General features: G+C 56.6%; 1 protein-coding gene across 2 annotated transcripts in view; it reads right to left on the bottom strand.

Annotated features, from left to right (window-relative positions):
• RAB40C (RAB40C, member RAS oncogene family) overlaps positions 1 to 22,019 on the bottom strand; it is a 28,452-nt gene extending 6,433 nt beyond the window's left edge. Inside the window, exons 1-3 of one of the 2 annotated variants that reach the window (XM_059897490.1) lie at positions 21,516 to 22,019; positions 4,257 to 4,317; positions 3,711 to 3,771 (exon numbers count right to left, since the gene is read on the bottom strand). In XM_059897490.1, the coding sequence (XP_059753473.1) occupies positions 3,711 to 3,771; positions 4,257 to 4,317; positions 21,516 to 21,897 (504 nt within the window). In that variant the 5' untranslated portion in view covers positions 21,898 to 22,019. Of the gene's footprint in view, positions 1 to 3,710; positions 3,772 to 4,256; positions 4,318 to 20,539; positions 20,851 to 21,515 lie in introns of those variants that run through there. The other variant, XM_059897492.1, reaches the window with a different exon arrangement.
• Between the last annotated feature and the right edge of the window lie 16 nt (positions 22,020 to 22,035).

Below are 22,035 nucleotides of genomic sequence, written 5' to 3'. Positions count from 1 at the left end.
TCACTGCTGCAGCCCCTCCACAGGTCTCCGCTGATCGGATCGGTGCAAGGCTGCCACTGCTGGACTCTGGGGCATTGGAGGAAGGCTGTGCTCACAGCCCACTTGGTTGCCCTCCCCAGGGCCGCCGCATCTTGCTGGCAGGCTCTCACGGGCCCCGGCCAATCACACAGACCCACCAAGCCTAGCGAAAGCTCGGGCCAGTACTGGCAGGTGGGGAAAGAAGAGGGGAGGGCCTAAAAGCTCAAGCAAATGAGGAGAAGCCCATTTCTTGGGTTCAGGCTTCAACTGCACCCTGAGGCTGTCAAGGAGCCTGCCCCTGGTTGCTCCCCCTGGTTGGCGCCAGCCTCTGCCCACCACCACCAACCACCACCTAAGTCTGACAGGGCAGGGTGATGACAGAGAGGTCACAGGAGGAAGGACACAGAGCTGGTCACACTGCAGACAGGGACCTAAGTGATCATGGGCTTGGCAGAGAAAAACGCCTAGGGTCGACCACAGGTGGGATAGTTGAGAAACCAAAATGAGGCTCCTGGTTACCAGGACCACCCCCTCAAAGGACTCCAGAATCAGCTGTGTATCTCAAAGAGCCAGAGGAGGGGCAAAGAGATTCTCACTGTATTTCTTTTCTTATTTTTTTGCTTAGCTTTTAAAAAGTTAGTAAGTACTCTAGGGTATAAATAGAAGCTCTGGTCCCTTAACCCCCCCCAGGAATCATCTGTCTTTCAAGCATCTCCCAGGCGTTTCCTAACCCAGACTGGGTCATGGTGCAAACCGCCTGGCACCCGCAGGGCCCTTTCCCCACAGCGGCCAGCACCTCATGCCAGGCTCATCAGCTAGCACTGCTGTTGGGTCTCAGGTAATGCACCTAATTTTATTACAAACATCAGCGATGAACCTCTGAGTACATACATATAACTCGAGCTGTAAGAGAGAATCTCTGGATGCGGAGCTTGGGCCTAGGAGTGCGCACCCTTATTGTTGCCAAGGTGATTTACTGAGCTTATACACCAAAAAACCCACAGGTTTTAGGTATGAACAGTTTGATGAGTTTGGACAAATATATATACCTATGCAATCACCACCCCAACTAAAGCACAGAGGTGCGGTTTTTAATTAAGTTAGTTTTGGAGTGAGTAATGCATTTGTGTGGTAAAGCTGCCAAGGAACCAGGGGCTGTGGCTGAACACACCTGCCCACGCTCATACGCACGGGCTCTGCCCAGAAGCCAGCACACTGACAAGGGGAGCAGCCATCAAAGCTGCTGACCCACACTCGCCCCACCCAGGCGGGGCCAAGTGGCAGGCTGGTGTCCTAGTCAGCACTCGCTGGATGGTAAGCACGCACCTAGACCACTCTCCATGTGAAACCCGAAACCCTCCCTCCAGGAGACCAGTGCCTGACTGAGCTCCCCCTGGTCCTAATCCAGCTGACCCCAAACCCCAACTAAACAGGACGTTGCCCACCCCTGGATCCCTCCACACGCGCAGCTGGGGGGAACTGGCGCAGGGGACCGCTCTCCCCCTGAGTGGGAAGCGTGGGTCTCCTGGGCCACGAGTGGCCACCTCAGACATCGGCAACAGAAAACAAGGGCCACAAGACAGAGAGGGCCAGGGGTTGGTCGGTGGCTCTGTGGCCTGGGCCCTGAGAGATCTGCAAGGCCTCTTTGTTCTTAACCGAGGGTAGGAGGGTGACAGGAAAAACAAGACTTGGGAAGACAGTTATGCCAGTCTGCACCAACGGGCTGCACAAAGCCACGCTGGTGCCAACTCTGGAAAACACCAACCAGGCAGGATGGAAACAGGAAAGGTGAGGCACTACTGTCTAGGGAGGAGCACCCACGGTCAGCTTTGCGGCCAAAAACCACCTATCCACCCACCATCCAGGCCCGAGATGCGCACTCAGAATCTGCAAGGCTCCTCCAGCCCAGAAGCAACAAGAACCCCTGGAATTAGCATAGAATTAAGCGCAAGCAACGACACATACACACTGACTGCTGACTGCTCTGGAGAGGATGTGGACGTGGTAAAGGTGTTCCCTTCCCCAAAGCGCATGCTCTGGCGAACGCCCAGGTTCTCAGGCGTGCCCTTCTGTCCTGCTCCGTGTTCACATCCGAGCAAGCGGACATCTGAGCCCGTTCAGGTTCAGTCTCCCAGGACCTTCCGTGATATTTCCCAATCGCCCAATTATCATAACCCAAGGTAACTACTCCCCTTATCTCTTCATTTTCTTTTTTTATCGAAAAAGTAACAATGTGTGTGCCATAAAAAACTGGGAAACATTCAAAAGCAAAGGGAAGACAACAGAACTCATCAGTAATCCCATGGTCCAGGAATAATGAACAACTCCCCTCGGAACATGGCTTTCTCACTTCCTTGTATGTATGAATCATTGTCAGGGTCCCTCCTCTACAGAAGGTGGCCCGCGGGACACACTCCTTGGTGCTCAAGCGCTCCCCGTGCGTCCTCAAGGGCCCGGCTGTGAGGGCCTTGTCCTTCCTTAACCTCACATCCGGTGCCGTCCACACCTGAGGGCTGCTGTCCCTGACCACCCAGCACCAGCTGCTCCAGGTGGAACTGCCAGGTTAACCACCACCTCTGCGGCCCCTCACACCAGGCACACACTGGGGGGTGGAGCCAGAGGACAGGCAGCACCACCGAAGGACGAAGGACCGGAGCCTCTGAGCACAGCCTGAGGGTCCTCCACCCACATTCACACCTCAGCAGGGAGGGAGGGGCTCTCACCACCCCTGAGCGTTTCTGGCTCAGGAGGGGGAGCCTGGTCACCTGAAGACACCATCGATTCCTGCTCACCAGGCAGAAAGGACGCCCGGGGCTCCCCATTACCCAGGCCAGATTGAAGGGGTGACAGGCCCCACACAGCCAGAGGCCCTGACACGGGCCCATGGGCCCCCTGGCGGAGCACCCTGTCTGGGGAAAATGGTTGGACAGGGCTGACTGAGGGGTCTCCTCAGCAATTCCAGAAGCCCAAGGGGTCACGGCCCTGCCCTGCACAAACAGGGCTGGTCGTGAATCCAGTCCCCTCATGCTGAAGCAGCGAGTGGGTAGCTGGTCTCTTCACACAACTGCTTCTTCCCCTCCTTCCAGCCTTGAATCACACACAGACCCGGTCAGCATGCAAGCCCGTCGTAGGGAGCCCAGCAGACACAGAGAGGGACGAGCAAGTCCCCAGGCCCCCCAGTGAGCCCCCTCGCAGGCCACAGCTTAAGTGCTCTTCCAGGGCAGGCCCCGCCCGGGACAGCCCCCACCTCCGCTCCCTGCTAATGCCCTGCCCTTTAGGACCTGCGACAGCCCCTCCCACGGTGGCCGGCTCCAGCTCCCAGTCCCGTGGTCTGATGAGTGATCCAGACCGGCTGGCCCTGGGAGCTCCGGCAGCCTCCTCACTCAGCACAGGGAGAAGTCACCCCTGGTGAACCAGATGATGGGGGATCTCTCCACAGTACGGGGTTCCCACACACCTCCCGCAGCAGCTCTGGGCAGCGAGGGCCACAGGAGCTCGTGGGGCCCTGGCACCCTCTGAAGGCTGAGATCCCTCCACTCAGGGGCATCCTTGTTTGGGCTCCTGGATGGAAGGCTGATGTTCAAACGTAAAACTTCCTTGGAAAGAACCCTGCACGTGGTGTCTGACAGCACCGCATGTGTGAGGAGAGCGGCCTCTCTGGAGAACAGCCCCGGCAACACCGCTGGTCTTACCTGTGCGCCCCTGGAGTAGGACCTGAAGATGGTGCAGAACCTTCCCTGGCCCGATGTGTCCCTGAAACAAAGGGGGTTGGGGATGCGGCCCGTGGGACCCCAGCATGCACAGCATGACCCCCTCCTACTCTGCTGCACATGCTGGCCAACCTCCATGGGCCTGGGCACCCCAGGAGACTGCCCTGCGGGGCTGGAGAACCCCAAACCTGGAGCAATTTACATCTCAACTTTGAGGTTCTGGAAATGCCCTAACGTGGAGCCCAGTAAAGGGCGAGGCGAGAGGGGCTGTGGCCCCTGTGGAAGTGAGTCTTTGTGGGCAAAGGGAGCTGGGCTCTGCCCGAACAAGCAGCCCTGGGCCTTCTGGTTTCTGCATCACGTTCCAGCCCATGTTTATACAGGGGCGGTGTCAACAGCTAGTCTACTGACACGTAAACAGGGCGCCTTCCAGTCTCTTTAAGGATTCCTGAGTCACTTCACTTGGCTTCCCGGCCCGCGCAACAACTGAAGTGTGGCAGCCAGGCACCTTGGCCGCACAGCCTGACTCACCAGAGTTCCAGCTTGACCCGCCGGCCGTCCAGCAGGATGGTGGTGGTCTTGTAGTCGATCCCTGCAAGGAAGCAGAGGGTGGCTGAAGGACCCACCTGGCCAGGGCCCAGAGGTCCCTGAAGCCAAGTGGAAGTGTGGCTCCAGCCCAGGGAGCCCAGCGACCCCAGCTGGCCACCCTCTGTGTCACCCCAGAGGCCCAAGCCAGGTACCAATGGCACCGGCCAAAGGGAGGGCAGCTGGTCTCAGCATCGGCCCATGTCGTGTGCTTCTCAAAGCTAATGGGTCTTCTGAGTTCTTGGGTTCACCGCAGCTCCCAGGTACTGACAACGGGAGCGTGCTTGGAGCATGATTTAGTGGTACAGTAATGTCTAAAATGCCATTTCTCTGGAGAGGTACCTGTAGAACCTCTGCTTGCCATGTCTTTAGTTTTTATTCTTTATAGTTTTTAAAATTGAAGTATAGTTGAATTATGTTTCAGGTGTACCGCAAAGTGATTCAGCTATACAATCCTTTTTCAGATTCTTTTCTATTATAGATTTATATAAGATATTGAATATAGTTTCCTATGTTACACAGTAGATCCTTGTTTATTATTTTTTTATACTTTTAAGCGAAAAAAGTCAGTCCGAGAAAGGTGGGTAGGAGCAGGGCCAGTGCTGGATGCATTACTTTAGATGTAAGATCTTCAACTGGTTTGTGGGCCATCAGGAAACTTCCTAAAAGCTGTCTTTCCTCTCCCTCCCTTAAGCCTTAAAAATGTCATCAGCTTCTTGGCTGTTTATAACACTTGCTCTAAGAAGGCTTGGAAATGGGCATTTTTAATGCAGACACTGCTCTCACACATTGTGTGTGCGTATGCGAAGCCAACCTCAGAGAGCTGCATGTGGAACCTCTATCCCCAATGTCCTTCCATCTGCCTAACTTCTAACCATGTGTCAAAACCTGGCTCCCACCCATCAAAAGACACTCAACGGAATGAAAACACAATCCACGAAATGGGAGAGAATATTTGCAAATCACATATCTGATGAGGGACTGATATTCAGAAAATATGAAGAAATCCTACCACTCAACAACAACAAAAATCCAATTAGAAAATGGGCAAAAGACTTTCTCCAAAAAAGATATGCAAATAGCTAATAAGCACATGAACGGATGCTCAACATCACTAATCAGTAGGGAAATGCAAATCAAAACCACATGAGAGGGACTTCCCTGGTGGTGCAGTGGTTAAGAATCCGCCTGCCAATGCAGGGGACACAGGTTTGAGCCCTGGTCCAGGAAGATCCCACATGCCGCGGAGCAACTAAGCCCGTGTGCCACAACTACTGAGCCTGCGCTCTAGAGCCCGCAAGCCACAACAACTGAGCCCGTGTGCTGCAAGTACCGAAGCCCACGCACCTAGAGCCCAAGCTCTGAAACAAGAGAAGCCACCGCAATGAGAAGCCCGTGCACAACGAAGAGTAGTCCCCACTTGCCACAACTGGAGAGAGCCTGCGTGCAGCGATGAAGACCCAACGATGAAGACCCGACGGAGCCAAAAAATTAATTAATTAATTAATTAAAATAAAGAAAAAACCACATGAGGTATCACATCACACCCATTAGATGGTTATTATCAAAAATCCAGAAAATAAGCAGCATTGGTGAGGATGTGGAGAAATCGGAACCTTTGTGCACTGCTGGTGGGAATGGAAAATGGTGCAGACACCATGGAATACAGTATAGCATTTCCTCAGAGAATTAAACACAGAATTACCACGTAATCCAGAAATTCCACTTCAGGTTTATACTGCAAAGAAGTGACAGCAGGAAATCAAACATGTATATATTTGCACATCCATGTTCACTGCAGTATTATTCACAATAGTCAAAAGGTGGGCACAACCCAAGTGTCCAAAGATGGATGAAGTCCATCTGTACAACAAAATATTATTCCACCTTAAAAAGGAAGGAAAGGGACTTCCCTGGTGGCACACTGGTTAAGCATCTGCTTGCCAATGCAGGGGGAACATAGGTTCGATCCCTGGTCCGGGAAGATCCCACATGCCGCAGAGCAACTAAGCCTGTGCGCCATAACTACCGAGCCTGTGCGCCACAACTACTGAGCCCACGCTCTAGAGACTGCGCACCACAACTACTGAAGCCCACGCACCCTAGAGCCCACACGCTGCAACTACTGAAGCCCATGCACTCTAGGGCCCGCGTGCTGCAACTACCGAGCCCACGTGCTGCAACTACTGAAGCCCACGCTCCTAGAGCCTGTGCTCTGAAACAAGAGAAGCCACCGCAATGAGAAGCCCGCACGCTGCAATGAGAAGCCCGCGCGCCGCAACAAAGAGTAGACCCCACTTGATGCAACTAGAGAAAGCCCGTGCACAGCTACGAAGACCCAATGCAGCCAAAAATAAAAATAATAATAATAAAAATTTTAAAAAATAATAAAAAGGAAGGAAAAGTCTGACACATGCTACAGCATGGATGAACCTTAATGACATTATGCTCAGTAAAATAAGCCCTACACAAAAGGACAAATCCTGTATGATCCCTTCTATGAGGTCCCTAGAGCATCAGATTCAGAGACAGAAAGTAGATAGAGGTCGCCAGGGGCTGGAGGAGGGGGTGGGGAATTAGTGCTTAGTGGGGACAGTTTCAGTTGGGAAGATGAGAAAGTTCTGGAGCTGATGGGGGTGCCACTGAACTGTACACCCAAAAATATTTAAAATGGTAAATTTTATGTTGTGTATATTTTGCCACATTTTTTTTTAAAAAGGGAAAGAAGATTCTCCTGCACATATTCTCAAGCTAAAGAAACACTCTTCAGGGAGGAATAGAACTCAGGCCCGTCTCCACCATCCTTCCTCTGCATCCACCCCTCCCCTCAACTGTCTGCTGATAACCCACTTCTTTGGGTGGAAACTCCTGGAATTCTCTGTCAAACAGGAAGCTCAGATTTGGCCCAGGACACCCTCCTTTCAGTCCTGGCTCTACAGCTGCTGTGAGCTGGGCCCCATGAGGACAGTGTTGGAAACAGCAACTTCCAGGAAGGCTCTGGATGGGGATGCCCATCCTCTACGCAATGTCACCTCCATGTGGTGGACCAGCCCAGCAGGCTCTGGCCATGGGGACTGGACACCCTCCGCCATGGGCAGCCCCCATGAAAGGACCCCGACCGAGGTGGCACCATGGTCCAAGGGCCCAGCCTGGAGCTGAGGGAAGGAGCGGGCGCCCAGGAAGGGCCCAGGGGGAAGCAGGGCACAGGGAGCGGGGCTGCTGCCCTCGCCCGCCTCTGGGGAGGACGCCAGCCTCTGCACACCGTGAGGTTTGCACAGCCGGGCGCCTTACCCACCCACCGCCTGCGCCCGACCGACCCCTTACTCACGACTTCAACTTCAGAAAGGATGACCAGTCCCCACCCTCCAGGGGCTCTGCTCAAAGCTCTGCCAAATGCCCAAGAGAGACCTGTGGGGACAGGCACTCAGAGCCAGGAGCGGGCACCATGGGGGGTCAGATCTGCTCTCCTCCCAGCACGTCCCCCCGCACCTCCCACAGCCCACCAGCTGGGTCAGAGGGCTCCTGGAGAACAGGGTTCCCAGGGAATGGGCCACTAAACCAGTGAGACTCCCGCCCAGGAGCCCTCCCCACAGCGTGGCACTTGCACCCCCAGAAAGGCTGAGCAGCCTTGTGAGGGGACTGAGGGCAGTGGACAGCAGGTCCCCACAGCAGACGGCAGTGTCCAGCTGAGAATGGCCGGGGAGCCGGCCGTGCAGAAAACACGGACAGCCTGCAGGTTGACACACTCCCTCGGAGGTCAAAAAAATCTCAAGTAGGGGACTTCCCTGATGGTCCAGTGGTTAGGACTCCGCACTTCCACTTCAGGGGGTGGGGGTTTGATCCCTGGTGGGGAACTGAGATCCCACGTGCTGTGCGGTACAGCCAAAAATTTTAAAAAAACAGAACAAAACAACTCACGTATATTTTTCATGCGTGCTCTCCCTCTCACCTGCCCACCTCCCAAATCTGGATAAAAATGTACGGTGTGCTTTATGAATCCATAGAAAATACTGACACGGCAAGTCCAAAGAGAGGCCTGCCCGAAGCCCGAAGAGGCAGCATCTCCTGTAGGCAAGGATGGTGCCAGCCAGACTCCACGGCTGAACAGCTCCGACAGCTCTTAGGTCTCAATATCTGCTGTTGCAGAACTTCAGTCACCTCTCCCTCACCTCACCCCATCTGTGCTTGAGAACGTGAGGAACAGAGGTTTCATGGAAAGCATCTAACACCTTGTACAGCACAGGCATGACTGCTGAGAACACAAACCAGCTCTCAGGAGCTGGAGCAGCTGCCCAGTGCGCAAGGGGGCGGGAGCAGCTCACACACAAGGAGGGGTCCCCAGGTGACCAGGCCTCAGGCTCTAGGACTGCAGACACCCCCTTGATAGACACAGGGCTCGGGAGGCCGCCAGGGGCCAGAGTAGACCTCCTGTGTCCCCACTGGGGGCTGCCCAGTCACTTGGCCCCTGGCTCGGGGGTCCCTGCTGGCCCCTCACAGCCCAGGCTTCAGCTCTCTGCACCTCCCAGACTGTCAGCCCCTCTCACCTGAGGTGTTCACGAGTTCTTAAGAAGGTCTTCCTACTGTTTCATGGGGTTTCTGAAAGGAGTGCAATTCACTTGACACAAGAGGCTTTTTAAACTTCTACTGTCCACCAGGCACCCAGCTGTCTCGGGCAGCACCCGGCCAGGACCTGCAGCCTGAGCATTCAGATTCCCACCGACGTGTCCCCGCCGGCTGGGTATTCACAGCGCAGCACCGGTGGCTCTCGCTCTGTGCTGAGACCCTGACCCGCCCCGCGCAACGTGTGGGCCCCACCCTCACACCACGTTTTGCAGGGATGCTTCCACCTTGTGAATCACAGGAGACTGTGTTGTTTGTTCGGAATTTTAACGAGAATTGTTCACCATTTTGGAAAAAAAATCACATCACCCACAGTAATACCTATATCAGGTACATTTTTCTTGTCACTTTCTCAGCATCTAGTACAACTGTCCCCAAGCACTGACTTGCTTAACCACAAACGACCTTACGACATCTCACTGCACCCTTTTCTTCCTCCTTTACGTTACCGACGTATGTATACATACGTGTGTGTTTTAGTTCCTAGTGTGGGTAGAACAGATGATCTACTAACTTCACTCCTTTTCAGGACAGTAAAGGGGATGCTGCAGAGCACTGGTCCTGCTGGCCTCCTGACCCCGTTTCTGCATCGCTGGCCTTGCACCCAGCAGGGAGGAGCTAAGCACCAAGCAGCTCGCCAGCTCTGGGAAAACGTGACAGGCTGGAGAGGCAGGAGCACTGTAATTACCTGGTTGCTGATGCTGCCGCCTGTGCAAGAGGTGCTTCAGAGCACAGATTCAGAGATGGGGGAGGTAGAAGGAAGAAGGCTACCAAAAAGGTCACTCAAGTTTCATCTTTCCTTTTTTTTTTTCAGAGTTTTAACAAATATTTTCTTTCTTTTCTTTCTTTCTTTCTTTATTTTGTTTGGCTGTGTTGGGTCTTCATTGCGGTGCGCGGGTTTCTCATTGTGGTGGCTTCTCTTGCTGTGGAGCACGGGCTCTAGGCGTGCGGGCTTCAGGAGTTGTGGCACGTGGGCTCAGTAGTTGTGGCTCACGGGCTTAGTTGCTCCGCAGCATGTGGGATCTTCCTGGACCAGGGCTCGAACCCTGCATTGGCAGGCGGATTCTTAACCACTGCGCCACCAGGGAATTCCTCAAGTTTCATCTTGACAGCTGCCCACATCCTAGTGATTTGGGGAGTCTACCGGGCACCCCCACGGGCCCCCCGAGACAGGGACACACAGGAGGAAGGCTGAGAGCTGGGTGGCACTGACCAGAAGGACACACCCCTGTCTTCGCAGCCTCCCACATTCGGGCATGGGGCGTCTCCACCTGAGTGGGGCATCCACGGCCACAGCGCCAGCCTGTCAAGGACAACCTGACCTGGTGCAGAAGCCACGTTCCTTGGGCTCCTTTTCTCCCGCACGGCCAGTCCTCCCTCAGGAGTCACACTTCCCACATCTGTTGGCACCAACTCAGAACAAAAGACCCCTAGAAAATTCATCTTCACTCCACCCCTAGGAAATTACAAGGTAATCAGGGCAAAGGGAACAAACCAAGTTAATTCGCAGCTTCAGCTCGTGTGTACATATCAAGACTGCAGATGTTTTAAAGCCTAGTTCTCCATCGCTCCTAGGGAGCAGGAGCCAGTCAGAATGAAGACCACTAGGCACAGCCTGACTGACCCCCAGGTGGAAGCATTTCCCACGTACCTGTCCAGGCTCAACTCAGACCCACCTGCAGGGAATGGCAAGGAGGGACGTCCCACCACACAGCACATCCCCCAACCTCTCTTCTGTCTTTATGTCTGTTCAGTCAACACTAAGTGCCTAACCATCCAGCTACTTTCTAACAACATGAAAAGCCACAGGACAACTTGTTAAAAATTCATAACAAAGAACAAAAACTGAGTGATAAAAGACTGAGTTAGGAATGAAAGAGAAAATGTTAATCAATGCCTTCCTCTGCAGTATTAAATCCAGCACCTGAAACTGGCACGCAGCTCCCAGGCAGCGTGGCCCCAAGCACACGCCCTCACAGGCAGCAGGGGAGCCCGCGGTTTCACGGGGGGGCTGCAGACGCAGCTCGGTCCCCACGCTGGAGGCGTTGGTCTTCCAGTAGAGCTCCCAGACCTCGCCTCCTGGACCCAGTCAGGCTCCCCATGCATTTCCAACACGAAGCCAACGCACAGCGTCAGGGCGCTGTTCCCAAACCCAAGACAGGCAGCCGCTGTTCTTAGTGCTACTCCTTAGGGAGGGAAAATAAGGTCTCGCCAAGTTCCCAGAGACAGACAAAAACAAAAAAATGTCTAGGTCCTCTTGGAACCAGAAAAAACTTCCAGCGACACAGGCAGACACACAGAAGTGTCTGGGACTCACACACTGCCGTGCAGGCAGCCCCAGGCTAAGCAGTCCTCCTGGACATGCCTGACCATCCTTTACGCGTCCTCCCAAGGGGGAGGCCACAGCACAGGCCTCTGTCAAGGCCACACACCTCGCACCACGGCGTGCGTGGAGACAGAGGAGGGTCTCAGAACAGTGTGCGGGCACTAGCAGGTGGGCACAGGTCCCGCCTCCCGGCACTCCCACCCCAAACATGCCCCTCCCGAGGGTAGTGCGAGCTGAGACTGGCTTCTGACCCTTGGAATAAGGCCGAGTGACGACGTCCCTTCCGTGATCACGTTGCACGGGACTGTCCTGCTGCTCCGTGAAGCAAGCCGCGCCGGGGAGAGGCCCGTGGCCAGGAACGGAGGGTGGCCGGCTGTTGCCAACAACTACATGAGCTCGGAAGGGATTCCGCCCCAGCCCACACCTGAGCACAGTCTGTGAGAGACAGAGGCCCTGTGAGGCCCGGCCAAGCCATGCCCAGATTTCTGACCCACAGGAACTGGGCGCTAGTAAGTAGGTGCTGTTTTAGGCCACTCAGTTTGTGGTATTTCTTGGTTGGGTTGAATTCCACAGACTGGGACTTCCAAACAGCAGACATTTATCTCCCACTGTCTGGAAACTGGGAGTCCAAGACCACAGCGGCTGCAGATTCTGTGCCTGGTGGGATGGCTTCCTGCTGTGTCCTCAGGGGCAGAGGGGGCAAGGGAACTCTCCAGGATCTCTTTTACAAGGACAACAACGCGCCCTCCTGACCTGATCATCTCCTGAAGGCCCCACCTCCTAAGACCACCACCTGAAAGTCAGGTGTAAGTGTGTGAATTTGGGGGGGACACACTTTCAGTCCACAGCAGTAACTAATCCTGGCAGCATCTTGCAGAAATGCAAACGTGCACTCCTCCGACCAGCCTGTAAATCCCTACCAACACAAAATAACAGAACCTTCATCAGGCTGTGGTGGGAGAGTCCTAGTCCCTGGAACCTGGGGACATGCTTCCCACAGGGCAGAGGGGCTTTGCAGATGTGATGGGTTATGGGCCTCAAGAGGGGAGAGGACCCTAGGTTACCCGGGTGGGCCCAATGTCATCTGGAGCCCTCAGAGGTGGGGACCCTTTGCCGGCAAGTCTGACAGATTAGACGGAAAGAGGGTCCTGACCTGGCTTTGGAGGTGGAGGAGGGGGACATGGTGAAGAGTGCAGGTGACCCTGAGAAGCTGGGACAGCCCTCTGTTCACAGCCAGCAAAGGAACAGGGACCTTGGTCCTACACTGTGACTAATCACTACACCTACAGAACAGTAAGATGACGAGGTACAGCAGCAACACAGAGGGAACGTCACAGCATACCAGTAACCGATGGTATTCCCCTCAGCATCGTTTTCTATTATAAACAGACTCAATACAGGCTAAAAATCCACCCACTGGGAGGATTTAACAGGAGGTGATCCACAGGATGGAATGCTGTACGGCCCTCAGCATGGCGAGGACGGAAGCAGGATATAGAGCGAACACAACTCTCATACCCTCCTGATGGGATAGAAACTGCTCGACTGCTCTGGACCGCTGGGTGGTATCTACTAAGGCTGCACCTGCAGCCCAGCAATCCCCCCCTCACTGCATCCCAGACAGAAACACAGACACTCACTCACCAAAAACACGTGTGAGAATTTTCACAGCAGCACTACTCAGAGTGACCCAAACACGGAAAGTCTCCCAAAGCCCACGTGCAGAGTAGATGAATACACTGCCGTCCTCACACGTGGAACGCTGCACACAAAGGAGGCATGAACCACAACTACACACGGCGATGTGGCCGAAGCCCACACGACACGGGGAAAGAAAGAAGCCACACACAACTACACACCGTGTGGTTCCGCTCATAGAAAAACACCAGAAATGCAAACCAGTCTGTGATGTAAAGGTCAGCGGTGGCCAGGTCTGGGGCAGGGGGCATAGTCTGCAAAGAGTGGAGGGAGGGCTTCCCTGGTGGCGCAGTGGTTGAGAGTCTTCCTGCCAGTGCAGGGGACACGGGTTCGAGCCCTGGTCTGGGAGGATCCCACATGCCGCGGAGCGGCTGGGCCCGTGAGCCACAATTGCTGAGCCTGCGCGTCTGGAGCCTGTGCTCCGCGACAGGAGAGGCTGCGACGGTGAGAGGCCCGCGCACCGCGATGAGGAGTGGCCCCCGCTTGCCACAACTAGAGAAAGCCCTCGCACAGAAACGAAGACCCAACACAGCCATAAATAAAATAAATAAATAAAATTAAAAAAAAAAAAAAGAGTGGAGGGAGGTGATGGCTTCTCAGGTGAGTGCACCTGTCAGCACAGCCACTGAACTGCAGGCCTGACACAAATACAGGTTCTTGGTTACATAAATTATACCTCAATAAAGCTGATTAAAAGGGAAAGAGGCTGATGACAGCCAACGCTGGCCAAGACGTAGAGCTACAGAACTCTACGTGTTGCCGGTGGGGACTCAAAATGAAAGGTCACTTCAGGACCCAGTCTGACCACTCCCTGTATGGGAAGCAGACACACACATGGCCAGCAACCCCACTCCCAGAGACACGTACACACGAGGATTTGTGCGTTTGAATGTCTCATGTCACTGAACCAGACACTTACAAAGGGCCAACATGATAAATATGTGTATTTCTCCACCAAAAAAAAATTTTTTTTTAATTTTGAAGGATTTGTACAAGAATGTTCATAGCAGCATCATTCACAGTAGCCAAAATCAGGAAACCCAAACCATACTGATAGGTAAATGGACAAACAAACCAGGTGCCTGCGTGCACAGGAGGGCCACCAGGGATAGGATGGCACTTGCTGCAGTATGCGAATGTGAATGGACTTGCTGAGATGAACGAGCCGACGAGAAAGGCCATGCTGTATGGTTCCACTTACAGGAAGTGCTGGCAAAAGGAACCTAGAGACACAAGAAGCAGGCCAGTGGGGACCGAAGGGGCACGAGAGAATCACACCTAATGTGCTGACCACGCGGATGTTCTAGGGACAAGGACGATCTGCTGGCTCCAGCACCTGCCCTTCTCCAGAGGGGGCTGGCACCACGGGTACATGTGCCAGCCTGCCACCAGGGCTGCTCAGGAACAGAGAGGACACAGAGGCACCTCATACAATTCAAGACGTCCTTGTACGCTGGCACGCGGTATGGGGAGCAGCAGCTCGAGGGTGGTTTGTGGGCTGGTTTCCTCAATGCCTTAAAAACCACGCCAGACCAAACCAAAGCAAAAGTTTTCTGCTGTCCATAAAGAGCAAGCACACTTTGCACACAAAACCTGGCGAAGCACGGATTATAAAAACAAACAAACAAACACAACTACTCATAACCCCAAAACTCAAAGGTTACCATTAACATTCTCCTAGATTTCACTCGATTCTGTCCTCCATCTTACATACATTTATACACTATGTAATTCGACATGCTTTTTTTCCCACTTAACAAGAAAACAGAGAGATTTCCCCATATCATTGAATATTCATTAAATATTGTTTCAAACCAGCATTTTTAAAGGCCCTATAATATCTCACTCTACAGATATACCATATGTCCCCTGCCAGACCCCTGGGCTGCTTCAAGTTTTTCCCTGCCAGACCCCTGGGCTGCTTCAAGTTTTTCATTTTTATTAAAAAAAAAAAAAAAAAAGCCTTGCTTTTCTCCACTTGTGTCCCCTTATGTTCCCCAGGATAGACTCTTGATCACTTCGTGGAAAGGGAAGTGTCTCACAGCTTTGGACACAGGCTGCTGAGTCCCCCAGCAAGACGGCAAGCGCCGTCAGACTTGCTCTGGGAGGAGCTCCCGGGTGAATGTTCCATCCTGCTGGATTTTAAGGTTAAACATCTTCCCATGTATTCTTCACCAGGACCTCCTCTCTGAAGGCTCTGTGTGTTGCCAAGTGACTTGAAGTAAGGAAGATACTCCCAGCAATGACAACACGACCAAGCTGTTCCTACTTGTTGAGGGGCCTCATCGCCGCCGACCGGGACCCAAGCCGTGTGCGCAAGACTGTGCACATGTGTGTGCGTGCGCATGTGTGTGCCTGTGCACGTGTGAGCCAGTGAGCGTGGACCACGCTGAAAGGGGCCTCTGCCGGCCACACCGCACCGGAGCCCATGCTCAGGGACACACCTCCTCCTGCCCCAACTATGTCAGCAGGAAAATCAGACTCAGCTCCCAATGCATGCCAGAAGTTTGAGGACCAACAACATCGGACCCAGGAAGAGAGAGAGGCCTAAACAAGGGAAAGCAGAGATCAATGCAAAACAACTGGCTAAAACTAGGGGACTGCTATAAGCCACACCAGCCCAGGGCTTAGCAGGCAACGGCCAACAGCGGCAGGTGGGCAAAGTGGCCAGGCAACGCTGCTGCCGAGTTGGAGCTCCCAAACCCTCCGCGGTGGTTTCTGGACCTAAACACAGACCCTCGGCACCCTGCTAAACATCTCCGTGTTCCAAGGCTGCACAAAGCATCTTACGTCCCTGTTATCAGCCCTCCCAGCGAGATGTCGCACAGACCTCATCTGCAGGCACCCACCCTACCTCTGCCCAGGTGATGGACAACCACTGCCCGGGAAGGTGCAGGCCGGCAACAGCTCAGCTTACACCCCCAAGAACCGCTTCAGTCCCAGCGCGTCTGCCCAACCCCAGGGACCACAGTGCTGTGCTCTGATTCACAGAACACACCGGGTGGCCTCCCGGGCTCACAAATATGTGTTTATCACCAGCCAAGACCTTTGCCCAGGGGTGGCACTGACTCCCTCGCCCAGACCTGGCACCTGGCTGCCTGTGGAGAGCCGGTCCACGTCCAGGGCTCGGGCCTTCTCCACTCTGTTCTTCCTCTCTGGGGATGGGGGCTTCCTCTCTGTATGCTGGCTTCCTGACACCACACCCTCTGCACTCCTTGGCTAAACCTTGGTTAGACCCCTCCTCACTTTCCTTCCCTCCTCACGATTCTGGAAGCCTGTCTGCCAAGCAGCCCTCCTCCTGTGTGAACAGCTTCCCTCTTCTGCGTTCTAGCCAAAGGGCCGTGAAGAGCCGAGGTTGCCTGATCATGCCCCACCGCCTCCATCAGCATCAGTTTACCCCATCACCTCTGTTCCCCTGTCCCTCCTCTACCTTCTGAAAGACGTAAGTCCACAGCCAACGAGGTCCTGGACATTCTGACCTCCGCAGAAAAAATCGTGCAGCACTCTGGACACCGGAGTCTGCCCGTCACTATCAGACCCCAGTCATGACCAGAAAACCTAGGTTACCACCTTACCCTCAGAGTTCAAGTTCACTTTATTCACTTTTATTTCCCAGCTCATTCCCAAAGGACTTAAAGGGCCCACCTTCCCACATTAAGGGTGACCCCGCACACCCGGTTTTGGCGCGGACGGCCCCACCTTGGTCTCTGATGCCTGCACTCAGTTCCAACGCCCTTCTCCCGAGCGCCCAGGGCAGTAAATCCAGGCCCACCCGCCACCTCTCCCTCCCTTCGCGCATTCCTTCTGCAGCTCACTCCAAGCCAGGGTGCCGGACACTGAGACCTTCCCCACTTTCTCCAAGCGCCTGATGGACGACGCCCTGACTGATGTGGCCCCAGGCCCCATGACACCCTGTAAGCGGCGTGTCCCCACACTAGATGCTGCCCGCTCCCCGGCCTGGCTGCAACCCCGCCTCCTCCTCCTCCTCCCCTGCCCAGGCCAGGTAAGTGGCCAGCTCTTCATGGACCAGCCACCATGCACCCTGCCAATTCCAATTCAAACACAACAGCAGCCGAAAGTGCCCCAGGACCCTTCCCACCTGCTTCCCCACACCCTCCTAGGGTTTCCTTCCTGAAACACACTTCTACCTGATTCATCATCCAAGACACAAACGCTCTTGCTGATGGGAACAATGATATCATGTGTGCACGACACAACACAGCAGTGTTGCTAGGACCACGCAACCCCTCGAGGGAGACCAGCTCTGCGCTGCCCGTGCCTGCCACTGAAGCCTTCGCTGTCCTCTGCTCAAACTTACGGCATGTGCTGAAAGCTGGGGAAAGGCTTCTAAAACTGAAAATATTCTAGCTACACACTTAACTACTACCTGAAAATCTAGCAAAAGCCATGCCTATCCAAATTACAAATCAACGTAACTAGCATAATCCGAAGCAGGTACCAAAATCCGTCCCTCAAAGCCTGCCATCCTCTTGTGTAGGGTAGGTTGGTCTTTATACCACATGTAGCACATGAGTACCTCCCACAAAGGGGCAGACTAGAGAAATCCCTCCAGGCGTGCAGATGGGTCTACGTGTGGCCCTGTCTGGCTTCCAGAAACTTCTCTGGAAACTGGTGGTTTGCTGTCCTGGTTAGTGGCTGACCCTGGGCACTCTTGGGGCTCTGCTCTGCTGGCACACCCAGGAGAGAGACAGGCAGAGCAGGAGCACTGCAGTGAAGTTAGAACAAATGGGCCTTGGTGACTGGTCCCAGGCCCCAGAGCAGCGGGAGGGGCCCCAGGACCTGGGACAGAGACGCCAGGAGGGCAAGAAAGTGCAGGGAGAAAAGAAAGAGCTCAGCTTGGGAAGCACTGAGGACAGGAAGTGCTGGAGGGGAGGGTTGTGGTCATCAGAGAGAGAAGCCAGGCCCAGGCCCAGGGTGGAGGCGAGGGTAAGGGCCCAAGAGTGAGTGGTGAGAAGGGGTCACCCCGGCAACTACAGTGCCGGGCTCCTGGCAGCCAGACTCTAACTGGGGGAGCTCAGCGCCCAGCTGCCCAGCGCTGCCTGAGCCTCGGTTCTTCACCTATAAAATGGGAGGATACTGGTGCCTCGTCCAGGGTGGTGGGGAGGAGAGGATGAGGAGTGCCTGGCACACATCACATTTGGGCCCACACCTCACCTCAGAACCTGGCACCTCACAGAGGAAAGGCAAACCCAAAAAAATCACCCAGAAAAATGGGTGAGATCCAGACACAGGCACCCAGGCAAGCACAGAGACAGAGAAGGGACTGGGAGGGGTTGCGTGGTGACCATCACCACAGGGGTGCCACACCAGGCTGCTCTCTGCACCTCCCGTGTGCAGCTCTCAAGCTCGCACTGGGGACAAAGCAGTGGAGAAAACACCAGGCGTGCACAGTCCAGCACGAGAGCGTCTGAAGATGCAGTTTCCCTTAGATCGCACTGAGGACAGAAACCAACTTCCAGCCAGAGAAACACCTGGAACTGTCCAGGGACATGGTGACGCACTGGCACGCTGGGGCGCAGGCACACAGCATCACTGGGTCCCAGAAACAGAAACAGCCAGCAGGCCCCACAGGTTCAGGGCAGACCTCCACGCTGGCCATGCTTTGTGCACACCCGTCACAGTCACCTTGATCCTCCAGCCATCAGACCTCCTTCCTTCCATCCCCCACGCCCTGGGCTCAAAGGAGGCGAGCTCCCACCAACACTGACCCCGAGGAGTGGACAGCGAGGATGGAGTTATGCCCACTCTCTAGCCTTCCAGGACGTGGGCACATCAACCACAATGTGTTTTCCTGTAGGCCCCCAACCCTCCACGTGAAGACTATTGGGAACCAGGGTGCGGAGGATGGAATTGCCTTAACCGAGGCTGTTCACCGCCCTCGGTAGAGTGGGAAGGGCCCAAGCATGGCAGCAGAACGCTTCCTGAGCTCCGAGGTGCACCCGGAATGCTGCCTCGGTGCCAACACTAGCCCGGCGCCCCAGGGGCCCACCAGCATGGAGCAGTCTGGCGCTGCGCTGGGGAGAAGCTGCTTCCAGAGCCTGGCCCGCCCTCCTGCCAGCTTCCACCATGCAGACTCCTGCTGCCTGTGCTCTGAGCCTAACTAGCCAGTGGCCGGCCCTCAGGAGCCTCGACAACGACGATGACGCCGCCGCCGCCGCCACCGCCAAGTCCTGACGACGGCAAGTCCTGACGCGTGCACAGATCCCTCTCCTCAGACCACTACTGGGTATTAAGAGAAAAGAAATCAGAGCTCCCGAGGGGAGCAAGCTGATGCCCTGACCGAAAGGACTGTCTAAGAGGGGGCTCTCCTCACCGTTCCTGGCAGACGGCCCTCCCGCTGGCCCAGGTCACTATGAGTCCCTGCCGTCTCCACCACCTCAGGCAGGCCTCAGCCCTGCTTCGGTCAACGTGTCACAGGAAGTGCAGCAACACATCACTCCCCGACAGCAGGGACAGGAGGCAGGTCCCCCTCTCCACCTGTGGCTGTGTGTCCCCGAGCACTCGCCGCACCCGGCTGGAGGACCCTCGGAAGCAGAGATCACGTCCTGGGAAACCGCTGCTGCCCTGATGGAGCCCAGGCCCTCATGCTCTGCCGGACACACACCGCCGGCCTCCTGGGCGCGGGGCTCTGGAAAGCAACAGCACCTCTGGGGAGGCAACTCAAGCGTCCACCATCTACACCTGGAGAAACACCTGGCAGTGGCGGCGAAGGGGCCGGCTCAGCCCCGGAGACCTCCCACTTTCCCTCCCGCCCCTAAAATGAACCCAAGGCCCTGCTTTCCCGGCCTTCCCTGGGGCTGGGAGCATGTGCTCGGGGAGGCGGCACAGCCCCCAGCAGGAAGGGTGCTCGGCCAGCCCAGGTAACCCCACGACCCTAACGAGTCCTAAAACGAAAGGGTGGGAAAGCAGCGCCCACACTCTCGGCCGCTACAGGCAAGCAGTTTAGCAAACAGCCGCCGCTGGCGGTGGTCAAGCGGGACCGACAACAGCCCAAGACACAAAGCCACAAAGGGTGTGCAGAATGAGGATGCCAAGAAGCAGAATTCCTCAGGAAAGACAGCCCAGCCAGGAGCACGAAGGTCCTTGGGGAGGGAGGGCCCGTGAGCCTGGGAGGGGCCGCAGGGCAGGGGTACCGGCCACAGGGCCGCACTGGCCCCTTCAACCGCAGAAGCTGAGGGGAACTCAAGCAGGTGCCAGTGACGGGTATTTGCTGTGTATTTTGGCCACACGTCCAGAAATCTGGAGAAAACGTTTAATTCCGTCAAGAACGGGCATCTTCCTCCAGCACTAGGCATTGATGCTCTAAGCCCTTAGCCAACGGCTTGCCTTTGAGTACACCCAGGTATGCACACCTGATGTGGACCCGCGACCAAAGAAAAGCCCTTCTTCCTCTGGAGACCCGCGGCCAAATCTCCGCCCCCAAAGAGGCCGCGGGCCCCAGAGGGCCTCGGCGAGCTCGGGTCGCTGCTCCCCCGGCCCCCGCCCGGCCCCGGCCCGAGACCAGGCGGACGGCAGGTCGCCGGGCAGCGCCAGGTGCGCGCAGCGGCCCGCCGGCCGGCCTTACCATTACTGTAGGCGTACGGGGACTCGGCCGCGCCGTCCTGCAGGCTCTCCAGGATCTCACCCTTGCCCACGTCGCTGTCGCCCACCAGCAGGAACTTAAGCAGGTAGTCGTAGCTCTTGACCGGGCTGCCCTGCGTCCCCATCGTCGCTCACGCGCGCGCGGGCCTCGCCCGCATGCCCACTGCGCCGCGGAGCCCAGCGGCGGAGGCCTCCAACCGACCTGCGGGCGCCGACGCGGGTGAGCGGGACCTGCGGACGGCGAGGCCGCCCCGCCCGCACCTGTTCCACCGCCCCCGCCTGGCCTCTTCTTGCTCAGCCTCAGCGCCGCCGCCGCCGCCCCGCCGCTTCCCGCACGGCGCCGCGCAGACCCACCGCCCCGCCCCGCCCCACGCGCCGCCATTGGCCGCCTGCCACCTCCCTTCCCGCGACCATTGGCCGTTGCCCACGCCCGTCAGCACCACTAGCGCCCCAGCCCCCTCCCCGCTTCCCAGACTTCGCTGCGAGACCTCCGCTCGCCCCGCCCCGTCACCGCCCCGCCCCCACACTGTTGCCATAGGTCACCCACCGCCCCCTTCATGCGGCCATTGGCCCGTGCGCACGTCCATCACAGATGCCCCGCCCCCACCTCTTCCCACGCAGCTCTGCGAAGCCTCCGGTTGCCCCGTCCCATCGTCGCCCCGCCCCTCCTTCCAGCCGTGGCCATTGGCCCTTCGCCTCCCGCTTCCCAGAAACAGTGGTCCGCCTGCACGTCCGTCACAGCACTACCGCCCCCGCCGCTTCCCGCAGAGCATCCCAGACTCACCAGCAACCCTGCCCACTGCCCCCGCAACTCCTCGGCCCTCGCCCGCCCCCTCCCCTTCGCCATTGGCCACCGCTGCCGATCTTCCCAGAGCCACTGGACCGTCCGCACGTCGATCACGGCCCTCTAAGCCCGCCCTGCTCACCCCGAGCTTCCCGCCCCCTTCCGAGACGCTCACCAATCAGGAACTTGGAACTCCAGGTTGTTTGCATACGCCCCCTTCCTTCCGCAGACGGAGAAGGATGGTGGCGGTCCCCGAGTTGAGGTGACGCGGCTGGGTCCAGCAATACTGAAACCCCTAGAAAGCTGTGGCCGCTGCTCCCACAGAGACCCCGGAGAGGACAGCGGAGCCCACCCGGAACAGCGCTCTCGGAAGCCGCTGTCCCCGCGGCGGGGGCGCGGCGAGGGCGTGGGGGGGCGCGGCGAGGGCGTGGCGGGATGAGGGCGGCCAATCGGCGCTCAGAGTGGCCGGGGAGGCGGGACTTCCGTTCCCGCGTGGGGGCCGGGGCCGAGGGGGCGGTGGGGTAAGCTGGGGCGCAGGGGGCGGCGGGGTGACGCATGTGTGCTGGCGGAGGCGCAGGGTCCCCAGCGCGGCGGCTCTGCTCTGGCCCCTCGTCTGCCCCCCACCTTGGGCAGGGCCTGCAGGTGACAGCGGGGCTCCCAAGGCCCGACGCTGCGGAACGTCGGGGTCAGCGGGC

Source organism: Balaenoptera ricei, chromosome 15, assembly GCF_028023285.1.
Source record: "Balaenoptera ricei isolate mBalRic1 chromosome 15, mBalRic1.hap2, whole genome shotgun sequence".
Lineage (NCBI taxonomy): Eukaryota > Metazoa > Chordata > Mammalia > Artiodactyla > Balaenopteridae > Balaenoptera > Balaenoptera ricei.
This window is presented reverse-complemented; position numbering and strand designations above follow the sequence as displayed.